Below are 12,187 nucleotides of genomic sequence, written 5' to 3'. Positions count from 1 at the left end.
TTAGATGTTAGGTGTTTCTCACCCAACAATCACTGCCTAAAGCACACAGTAATCAGAGGGCGGCACTGCACAGGAAGGCTCCCAGCCATGCACTTCCCCAGAGGTTGTAAAGGACTGCATTACACAGACCTCATCTGGTGAAGTGAGGCTCATCTGAGATGTGCACTTCCTCTGTATAACTGGGCATTACATACACATATTGTGATTTTTGCATTTTAAAAAAAATCTCCTACTTGGGTAACAGGTACACCATCTTCTGACCGTTCTCCAGATGTGGACCCGCACCAGGCAAAAAGACCATAATTCACTCTGATCGCCCCCAGGCACCCCAGGACCATATAACATCTCAGCCGTTAATATTCTTGGCTGTTAATATTTGGAGGGAGATGTCTACGTGTAGCCCTTCTCGATGAAACCGATTTCTCCAGCATGAGACAAGCAGTTAGCTGTCTTCTGCGGGACCAGAGAGCCCCCCAGAAGACCCACTCTGGTTCTGTCGTGTTGTTGGCTCTCGCATGGGGCACCTCCTCACAGACACAGCTTATCCCGGTTCTATGCCGGTGTTAGATCACCCTGTTTCCAAATTCTGGCTTACAATTAAGGGTGTAAAAAGGATATGAATGGAAAAATACTTTGCTGGGAAGTCTGCCTACATCATAGTTACATAATTAGTGTTTTTTTTTTTTTTAATGACTTTGAGTCCTAATTGGGCCAGAGAGCTACAAATCCCATTTCCTAAGTTTTCCTTCCAATTTCCAATTCTGCATATCAAGCCTGCAGCCGGCTATAGAGCAGAACACCTCTGCATCTCCTTAGTGCCTGTGCTTCAGAGAAGAGAAAAAGGTTTTCTAGAGAACTTCCTAGAGAAGTTTTCTAGGAAAAAACTACACATCACATTTGGTGCACTGGGTGGGATCTTAAAACGATGGAGAGGAAAGTATACCAGTTTGGTGCCATTATATTTATAAAGCAGGGAAGAGAAATCAGGATTTCAACGGTGGGGAAAAAAAAGGCTCAACTCCTATGCAGAAATGCAGGCCAAAAGTTCAAACCCAGCATTGTGAGGTTTTCTGATTATAGAGCCCTCTCTTCTGGCTGGGTTTTAATAGGTACTTTCACTGTTCTCTATAGCCAAAATGAGAGCTGGGCTTCAGGAGGAAGTGGTCAGTCCAGTTTTGAACCGTATAAATGAGCCCGTGTGGCTTGCTTGGCGCCCGGCTCTGCCTCCTGACGGCAGCTGGGCCAGAACAAATGTGGGGACAAAGGGCAGGGTCCCAGCTAAGAGTCCCCCAGCTCCAAACTTCAGCTTTGGTGTCTGACGATTCTCCAACTTAAAGGAAAGGAAAGCAAATTGAATTTTCTTTTGTTCGAAACACTGAGTGTTCTGTGGATCGTTTTTAAAAATGAGGATAAGAGATTTGGCTGGAAACGGCTGTATAGATTAATCCATTCATTCACTCAGTATTTCTTGAGCACCTACAAAATGCAAGGCAGAGGGAACAAAGCAGATGGAGAAAACCTCGCCCACACCCTGTGGCCTGGTTCAATCCCTTCATGTTCAAGGTGAGAAAATTAAAGCCATCTGTGTAGGCCAGGGTCACACAGGAAGTGGCAGTCTTACAGGTTTTGGCCAAAACCCCTCTTCCCACCCCCAGAAGACGTGAAGAGTGGTGGCAGAGGGGATGTTCTAGCCTCACAGAGAGGAATTTTTTCCTCCAAAGGAAAACTTGGTCAGAATAAACTCTAATTTTTTTTTTAAAGGAAGGCACATAGTATTCCTTCAAGAGGAACCCTTGCTTTTCCAAGAAGGTAAACGTGGTCTGAAAATGGAAGCATAGTATTAGCATTTTACAATTGGATGGAAAATGTGGCATTTGTGAGAAGTCTCTCCAGACCAGTTAATCATCCCAAGAAACAGTGATCCAGATGGGTAGGCAATTGACATGCAAAACAGGAGAAGCACTGTCTCAGTTTGGAAAACAGGCTCGTGGAAAATACTGCGTGTCTACAGCCCATGTGTGGTTCCAGAATCATGATCTTTCCCCTGTTGTAACAAAATCATTATGGGTTTTCTTCCAAATGAACAGTAAAGTTAAGTTAGTTCAAGGCACTTTCACATGCTGTTGACAGAAGCATAAACTGACATTTTTAGAGGTTAATTTGGTAACATCTGTTTAAAAATGCATATACATTTTGACATATCGATTCTACTTCTAGTAATTTATCTTACAGATATGCTCACCAAATTATCTTGGTGTACGTCATAGGATCTTCCTGCAGACTTGTAATGAAAGTAACCTAAACATGCATTGACAAGAGAAGGGTTTAACCAACTTATACAATGAAAAAAATATACAGCATGAAAAAAAATGAGGTAGACCTAGAGGTTCTGATTTGAAGGACTTCAAGATACATTAAGTACAAAAATGTGTAGAACTGAAGTTTATATTTAAAATATGGATACGAATTTCTGGGATGATATAGAAAAAAATGTTCCAAATGAGGGGTGGAGCTGGGAGTCTAAAGACTCTGACTTTTCACTTTGTATCTTTCTCCATTGTTTGGATTTTTATCATAGACATGTATTGACTTCATTGAAGTAATAATATATTTTTAAAAATTTAGTTTAAAGGGAATAGCTCAAACTAAAATGAAGCTTCACTTTAGAGATATTGTGAGGGCTCAGGCCACAGACAATCTTAAAAATGTGTATTTTTTCCTTTAGGATAACTTCTCCATCCTTCAGTAACACATCTCCCAGAATAGAACCGGTGACTCAGTCTGTCTCCGTGGGGGATGGGAGGGTATACTGTGTTAGAGCAAAACATCAGTGTAATATATTAGACTGAACCCATCAATTTAGGATCAAGTGCTCTAATAAGCCTGCTTAATTGTCAGAAAGCACGCTATTTTTGGCTAGAGAGTTTTAGATGCCTTTTTCAGGACCACCTTTCTTTTTTCTTTTTTTTTTTTGGCTGCAATGTGCGGCTTGTGGGATCTCAGTCCCCTGACCAGGGATTGAACCTGGGCCACGGCAATGAAAGCCTGGAATCCTAACCACTAGGCCACCAGGGAACTCCCAGGACCACCTTTTTAAAAATACTATTTCTTCTTCTTTTTTTTTTTAACATCTTTATTGGAGTATAATTGCTGTACAATGGTGTGTTAGTTTCTGCTTTATAACAAAGAGAATCAGCTATACATATACCTATATCTCCATATCTCCTCCCTCTTGTGTTCTCCCTCCCACCCTCCGTATCCCACCCCTCTAGGTGGTCACAAAGCAGGGAGCTGATCTCCCTGTGTTATGCGGCTGCTTCCCATTAGCTAACTGTTTTACATTTGGTAGTGTATATAAGTCCACGCCACTCTCTCACTTCGTCCCAGCTTATCCTCCCCCCTCCCCATGTCCTCAAGTTCATTCACTACCTCTGCATTCCTGTCCTGCCCTTAAGTTCTTCAGAACCTTTTTTTTTTTTTTAGATTCCATATATATACGTGTTAGCATACGGTATTTGTTTTTCTCTTTCTGACTTACTTTACTCTGTATGACAGACTCTAGGTCCATCCACCTCACTACAAATAACTCAATTTCGTTTCTTTTCATGGCTGAGTAATATTCCATTGTATATATGTGCCACATCTTCTTTATCCATTCATCTGTCGATGGACACTTAGGTTGCTTCCATGTCCTGGCTATTGTAAATAGAGCTGCAGTGAACACTGTGGTATATGACTCTTTTAAAAATACTATTTCTTCTTAGAGTCTCAGGTAACAGCCTGAGTGGGTGAGCAAGGGCTCAGTGAGGGTCAGGCTGTCACTCATTCTGACTGACGTCTTTGTGTACTATCTCCCCACCCTTCCCTGGCCCCTTCCTGGCTGACTTTTCCCCATAGCACTTACTGCCGTCTGACACAGTGGCTACTTTAGTCCCTTATCTTCCTCATTGCCCATCTCTCCCCACTAGAATGTGAGCTCCGCGAAAGGAAGGGACAGGGCATTTTTTGGTCACTGCTGTATCTTCAGCATCTAAAACTGTATCCAGCCCATAGTTTGTATTCAACAAATATCTATCAAACCAATGACTGAATTAATGTCTATATTTCAAAAATCTTCTTGGCATTATTGTTGAGAAACACAAGCTGACTACTGTCAAGATATTTAATTAACTTTCTGTGTTTCTGGTTTGCCAGTTACAAAAAAAATCAGAACACAAACACTGCCTTGGTGCATAGCTTCATGGGAGTTTGTAAGTATATTCACTACTGTATAGTTATTTAGATCTCTCATCTATCACTTCTGCCCATATTTTCAGTTCAACACAGCACTCATCTCCTTCGGGAAGAGGGGAACCTGGCATCTATGATGTTCGTTTAACTGTGGAACTCAGTTGTAATGTTATCCTAAATCAAAAGGGAAAATGATCTTAATGCAATTATGAGGTCTGCATATTTAAAAGTAACCATTTAAAAGCACAAGAGTCTTCTGGTGACCATTTCTGCTGATCATTCCCCCCACGCCCATCCATCCATCCACTACAGAGGACCTTACCCTTGGCAGCGTTCATGGATCTGTCCTAATGCATGCAGTTTGTCCCTCCCCAACCAAGCATAAACCCGACAACTGCTTAGATGGATTTTTCCTTTCACCGAGTTGACCCACTGTTCAATGGAACTGCCCACATGGACAAATGGGATAACAGATGTGCTTGGAGAAGTATGGAATGTGATACAAGCACAAAGAGCTGACATTAACACTGATATAAAATATTTTGTCAACGAAAAGTTTAGACACACTCGTTTTTAAAATGCAACCAAGTTATAGCTTTCGATTATGTTTATTTTACTTAGAAAATTTAAAACTATATTTGGGGGGACCACAAAACCTGAATGGTAGAAAACTAATTTTCACCATTAACCCTGATGAGGTTCCAAGAAGTTTACACAAACTACTACTATGCTATACCCCGGAATGACTTTGTCCTTAACTCCCCCAGGCCCGCCCATACCACAGACGCACAAAGTCCACGAAATGCATTGTTTTCGTTACTGAATTCTTACTGACAAAAAAATCAATGTATAGTTGAATGGTCTCTTTTGACTTAATATATAATATTAAAGAGGTGGACGCTACATTCTTGACCTAACTCTACCTCTCCTATTTGGATTCCCTCGCTCACCTTTGGCGCTAGATGCCGAATAGTAACAAAAGGCAGGATGGGTCAATATTTCAGCTACGAGGTAAAAGTGAGTAAGGATTCACAGGAGGGAAAGCTAATTGTTCAGTAATAGATTAAAGCCAGCTGTCTTGGCTACTGATGAGCGGTTGAATGAAGGGTTTCTTATATTTTAGGACCTGCGGTTCTGGACATTCTCCAGCTTAATGTTTAAGAGACACAGAAAAGGAAAAAAAGAGAGAGAGAATATGTGGTCTCTTGCCAGTTTCAAAGCATGGTTCTGGGTACAGAGCCATAAGTAGGAGCAGCAGATAGAAACTGCTTTGCTCTGAGAAGCCAGAGTCCGGTAAGAAGGTATATATACCTTTTTGTTGATCTTCTAGGAATCTAAATTTCGAGGTGCATTTCCACTGAATAACTCGTTCATGATAAAGGACTAACCATGAAAATATATTCTTTTTTAAAAATTGAAGTACAGTTGAGTTACAATGTGATTTCAGTGTCAGGCGTACAAGAAAATATGTTCATTTTAATTCGAAAATGACTGAGTTAGGTGTCACCGTCGTACTCATAAACCCTCAAGTGGCTCCCTATTTCCAAACTCCACAAACTGGTTTTGAGAGCTTTGTACAATCCAGCCCCCAGCCTCCCACCACCTCATGTCCCACTGCCCCTCATTTGCTTCCACTGAAGTGCGTCGGGCTGGTCTGACCCTTTCCCCATGTGCACCGCTAACCCTGTGCCTTCTCTCCTCTTGAATTGTTTCCTTAACCTGCAAAGACCCCTCCTCCTCCCTCTACCTTCTCAATTTTAACCACTCTGGAGACAAGAGCTGAAGTCCCATGTCCTCAAAAAGTCTTCTCTGGGACTTTCTTGGCAGTGGAGTGGTTAAGACTCCACGCTTCCACTGCAGGGCCGCGGGTTCCATCCCTGGTCAGGGAACTAAGATCCCGCATGTCTTAGGCACGGCCCAAAAGAAAAAAAAGGAAAAAGCCTTCCCTGAACCCTACATCAGCACTCATTGATTTCTCTCTCTCTGGAAGCTTTCATAAGCACTCCTGTTCTGAGCAGCCCAATTTCCTAGCTTAACCCATCCACCCACATGTCACGTATTTTAATCTTACCTTCCTGGCTAGACCGTGTAAGAGCCCTGAGAGCAAACATCATGATCTGCTGGTTCTGAGAAGCAAAGTGCTGGGGCAATTAAGTCCAGTTCTCACCAACACCAGCTGGCAAGTGGAGGATGAAAGACCCCTCCCTCAGAATTGCTCACAATCCCAAGACAGCAGGTCAGGGCTGACCAGCACAGGGACTAACGGTTCACGTGCGCAGCCCAGCCTTCGATGGCACAAGGTGCCTTGTAGAATTTCTGCACAATGGAATGGGAAAAGGAAAAAGATAGAAACCCAGGAAAACCTGCAGAGAAAGAAAATCCTCTTTTGCCACGTCCCACCCAAATCAAGGCTAAGATATTTCCTGTTTTGAAGTCAGAGCTGTCAGAAGTTTCCCATCAGAACACACCACAGGCTGACGTACAACATATGCTTTTGTCTTAGCAGTGCTAATCTTTTAGATAGAAAAATGTTGGTGACAGTAAATTCACAATGGAACCCTCTACTCCAAAAATGCCTACTGAGAGGAAATACTTCCTTAGGACTGAGAAAGACAGTCATGCTAGCACACGTCCAAACCTAACATGCTAGGGCAAGTCAATGAGAAATGCAGGAGAGGACACACACACACAAGTGTTAAAGGGTGAAGGTTTTAATACTACCCATCACAACTACAGGAAAGCAAGAGTTCTTTTTTTTAGGAATACAGTCGTCCTTCATTATCTGCGGGGAATTGGTTCCAGGAATCACCTCAGCTACCAAAATTCGTGGATGCTCAAGTCCCTTATATAAAATGGCGGAGTACCGTCGGCCCTCTGTATCCGCGGGTTCTGCATCTGCGGATTTAATCAACAGAGGTTGGAAGTTCTTTGAATCTGCGAATTCGGAGCCTGAGAATACCAAGGGCCGACTGTACACCCAATCAGGACTTAGCCACATATTATGCCTTAGAGCTTAATCCAGAAAGTGGGATGGATGGTGGTCTAATGAAGCCTGCATGCTTTAATTCAACACACACTTATGTAAACACCTGCTGTGTGTCCAAGGAAGTGTGTGCATATATGTGTGTGTGTGTGCCCATGAAAGAATGAGAGAGCCAGAGGGTGGAGGAGGGGGAATTTGTGGTTGGCATGCACCCAATCCCCTGTAAACTAATCCTGAGGACAGAAATGGAACGCAGACCTATACACAGATGTCTCATTACCCAAGGAATCAGGAGTATTTCGATATGCTTCCAACTTCAGCCTCCTCCCACCTTGCTGCCATGCGGATGCGCTGTGTGTAACTGGAGAGGGAGATATGGGATGAGGCACCTTGTCATAAATTCAATAGGGAATAAATGTCAACTGCTCCTTGGTAGAGTCTACTTCACAGGGAAAGTGGGACCAAGACAGTAGGTCAAGCTCGGCGCTTCCGAATCTAGGCAATTAACCCAGGCTGGCCTTCCAGACTCAGGGAATCTAAGCCTCTCCATCAAGGTCAAGTCTGTTACCTCCGTCGCTGCAGGTCCTGGAGTCGGAGGCCAGGCTGTCCGTGGAGCCCGTGGTGAAGCTGACGTGGACGCCCCTGAAGGATGGGCTAAGGCTCTCAGCAGAGCCCTGGCTCACCTTCTCCAAATCAGAGCTGCTCTTGTTCATTTTTAAAAGGTGCCTGGAAAATGTAGAGACAAATGATAGAAGTAATTAATTTGGTTTCTATTCAAAAACCAGCTGATGGATTATGAACTTACTATGCTCCTGAAGCCTGATCAGTGCCAGTAAGTTTTAAAAAAACAATTTGGGGAAGAGAGAACAGGGACTCTTCTGAAACCTTACGCACATGAATGGCAGGAGATTTCTCAAGCATGGTTAAGGAGAAGTGAGTCTATTAAATTTAGAAAAGCACCAAAATCATGATTTGGGAGGAACTGCCTTCATATTCTGGCCCTGTCTGCCAAAACATTTACGTCATCTACTATATCCTATGTAACATCTCTACAAAGAAAAATTAAACATTATCATACAAGCCAATGTATAGAGATACACAGAGATTGGGTAGGTTTTGCAAGATCAGAGGACAGGGGAATTGCAAATTCAGACCAAAAACAAGAGATTTCTTTTGTGCCTGATACTCTCTTGACATAGCTTCAAAGGGTCTAGCTTATTCCTTGGACTTAAGGTCAATTTTAACCAGACATCTAGTGCAATGTTTAGATGGAACCATGTTAACATAACCCTTATTCCAGAACTATGGAATGGATCTGCCCTTAGGCTTTCTATGAAATCTTTGATTGAATCTCTAAGATAGCATGACCGATACATCAGGGACAGGAATACCAAGTTCAAGAAAAAAGAACTCGCCTTGGAGAAAACAGTTCCATTATTAAGTAGAAGGTTTAGCTTATTGATTTCTCTTTCCCTCTTTCCAAGGACTACATGAATATTCACTCTGACCTGACATTTTCCCCACGCAGCGGGACAGACCACAATCAATCCAGCCCTTTCCCTGTTGGTGGTAACCCAGATTTGTCTGAACTGGTATTTCCTGATTACATGCCTGCTCCCACTACGGCAGATCTATATCTCAATATCTGCTGTAGGAAATACACAATACAGTATCGATTTGGCATCAGAACTGCCTCATCTAATGCACATGACCTTACAGCCAAGAATGTATCGATCATTCTCTGTGCTCAATATTGCACAGCCCTGTACTGGTCCTCACAGGCACTGGAATCCCTTGTTCATTAACAGAAAAGTTTAGAGAAAGTTCGTTCCCATGAAATGTGCTCCCTAGAAACATGTCTGTCTCCCCACCTCCACCCCTTAGAACCAGAATAAAAAACGTTTTAAAGCTGTTACACCTAAGTGTGACAGTGATGGCAAGGTTACAACTAATACTCTTCTTTATATTTCAATGTCACTGTAGGGACTGTGGGGATATCAAATCTTTTGGAAGTGCTACGGCAGTATATTATCTTTATTTTACCCTCTGGCAAAATATAATCATAGAAAGTTTCATAAAATATTTTTATCCTCATCAAATCCATCAATAATGGCTTTTGCAGATGAAGCCAAGATATGAAGCTGTGAATAACGACAAGTCCTCAGTCTAGGAAAAAAGCCAGATCTACGGCAATCCAACTACGCTGCCCTCTTCAAAGTGGCCCCTGGAGTCTCTTGGTTTTCAGGCTCAGAAAGCTGCCAAGGGAGAAATTCTAGCACCATAGCTGCTGAGCTGGTGCAGAAAAACACTAGATGAAATGTATATAAATAGATGAAACTAAGAAATACATAAATGTGTGTATGTATGAGTATATACAGATACACACATGCACACACACATAATTATTTAGTATAACAGTCAAGTATTAAAAGAAAGAAAAATGCGCAGTGCCGGATGCAAAGGGAACAATGATTTTCAAATGACTAGTAGTGAATGAATGGCCAGGTCAATTTCATGAGCCAAGGCAGTTTACCAACTAGCAGTTTATTTTAATAAGAACAGACCAGAAAAAAATATGAAAATATAGAGTGAGGATTTGTGAAACTTTGTTTTGTGGAATTTTTGTTTCGTGTGTGTTGGATCACAATATTAAATATATTTCTTTGAAATATATTTTAAAAACCTGGTTCAAAAAAGGTTAAATAGGGATAGACAAACTTTTCCTTAAAGGCCAGATGGTAAATATTTTAGGCTCACAGATCATATAGTCTCTGTTGCAAGTATCAACTCCGCTGTTGTAGCAGGAAAGCAGCCACTATATGTAAACAAATGGGTACGTTTTCTAGTAATACTTTATTCACAGACATAGATGGCTGGCCTGTGGGTGGTGGATTACTGACTCCTGATCTATTGATAGAACAGCCTTATTCAACAGAAGTATAATGCAAGTCATATATCTATACATGTATATATATATATAATATAAAAAATTTTAGTAGCCAAATTATAGATGAAATTTTAATAATGTATTTTATTTCACAAAATGCATAAAAATATTGTCATTTCAACATGCAATGAATATAACATTATTAAGGAGATATTTTGTATATTTTTTTCATTCTAAGTCTTCAAAATCTGGTATGTATTTTATATTTACAGCACATTGCAGTTTAGGCTCACCACATTTTAACTAGTGGCTACTGCACTGTACAGGGCAGATCTAGAGAAACTCATGTATGGACAAGACTGTTCACAGTGTTACTAACAGCAAAAACAAAATCATAAACAGTCCAATGTCCATCAATAAAGGAGTGGATACCCTGTGGTATAGTCTTGTAATGGAATACCACATAGCATTCAAAAATAAATAAACTTGATTTTAAGGTACCAGTATGAAAATTATTCTTAAAATGCTGAATATTAAAAGTAGATTGCAAAAGCCTCATGTAAAGTGTGATACCATTTATATACAATTTAAAAACACATAATGATGCTATGTATTCTTTATATATTACATATATGTGGTAAAATGGAAATAACGTCATCAACTTCAAGATAGTGATGACTCTGGGTAGCAAGGGGAAATTGAAATGGAAATTGGATGGACAGGGATCTTCCACTGTACCTGCAATATTTTATTTTAAAAAATCCAAAACAGGTAACAAAATGTTAATATTTGAAAAATCTTAGGGGGACACATGAAAGTGAGTTAAATTATTCTTTGAACTTCATCGTATGCTTGAAATACTTGATAAGTTGAAAATGAACATAGAAATGTTCATTTCTAGAAAGAAGGAAAGAAAATCACTAGGGCCTGAATGAGTCCAGGATGGCCATTCCTGTTGACCTGTTGCTGAGCCTCTGAAAGGCAAGGAACACAGAGATGACCCAGTGAGATTTCCATCAGTCCCCATGGGACAGACAGGCTCTATGAGGATTGGTTCCACCACAGAATAGCCTCATGGATGGAAAAAGTTATTTCTCAGTCCTAACAACTCGCCTGAGACTGTGGGTGTTAATTTTTCTGCCTCTAGTCACTATGAGAAGTCATAGCTGTGAAGCCCACCGAGTGAATGTAGACAAAATCAGATTCCTGTGGCTGCAGGATAAACTGTGTGTGTGTGTGTGTGTGTGTGTGTGTGTGTGTGTGTGTGTGTAAGTGGGAAGCCTCCAAATGCAGACTTTGGTCAATCTTAGTACAAGCCACAGTGGAATTTTCATGTTTCCATGGCTTCTGGGGATATTACTACTGTTTCTCTACCAAAAAAGCTCAGGAAGCCCAGGTTCCCGCCCAGTAACAAAAACCCAATAGGCAGTTGGGATGCTTAGATGTAAATCTAAGGAGGAAAGGGGTGACCCCTTCTCTTAAATCTGTCATATGAACTGCATCAAATATCTTCCACCTTGGAAACCTGTATGATCTGCTGTCTTAGAGAATTGCCACTTTAATTATTGAATGAACAAAAACACACCAGATTTGAAAATGAAAGGGGAAGCTGGCCATCAAAGCAGACTGACAATCACATTGTCTTTGTATCTCCAGTCTGTGTGTGCAATAGATTTCTTAAGAATCCCTGCAAAAGCCTTAACATTCCGAAGGTGACTTTTCTGAGCCCTAATGGATTGTTCTGTCAGATGCAAGGCCAAGGTCAATCCGAATGTACTCAGCAACACATAACAAGACTACACTTATTCTAAAGGCACTTTTCCCTCACTAACGACAGTTTGATTTGCCTTTCATAAAACCAGTGCAAACCATCTATAAGATGAACTGATGTCATGTGATTTAAGGAAGTGGCTTCATGGGCCCAAAACCACATACTCTAGTCTTTCCTCTCTGGGTGGCAAATAACACTCTTATCAGCTGCAGCGAGAGCCGGGCGCACAGATGTCTTTGCTCCGCGCTGTGATAAATGACTTGCTCTTGCTCAGACTTCCTTCCCTGCCTCCCCACGTTGATTAGACACAGTCAAG

The 12,187-nt window shown here is 41.4% G+C and overlaps 1 protein-coding gene across 2 annotated transcripts in view; it reads right to left on the bottom strand.

Annotated features, from left to right (window-relative positions):
• Positions 1 to 12,187, bottom strand: part of PRAG1 (PEAK1 related, kinase-activating pseudokinase 1) — a 50,064-nt gene that overhangs the window by 14,718 nt on the left and 23,159 nt on the right. For both annotated transcript variants that reach the window (XM_024765050.1, XM_024765049.1), the window contains exon 4: positions 7,782 to 7,939. In XM_024765050.1, the coding sequence (XP_024620818.1) occupies positions 7,782 to 7,939 (158 nt within the window). The remainder of the gene's footprint in view (positions 1 to 7,781; positions 7,940 to 12,187) is intronic.

Source organism: Neophocaena asiaeorientalis, unplaced genomic scaffold (assembly GCF_003031525.2).
Source record: "Neophocaena asiaeorientalis asiaeorientalis breed wild unplaced genomic scaffold, Neophocaena_asiaeorientalis_V1.1 scaffold14, whole genome shotgun sequence".
NCBI lineage: Eukaryota > Metazoa > Chordata > Mammalia > Artiodactyla > Phocoenidae > Neophocaena > Neophocaena asiaeorientalis.
Note: the sequence above shows the minus strand (reverse complement) of the source record. Positions and strands in the feature narration are given on the sequence as shown.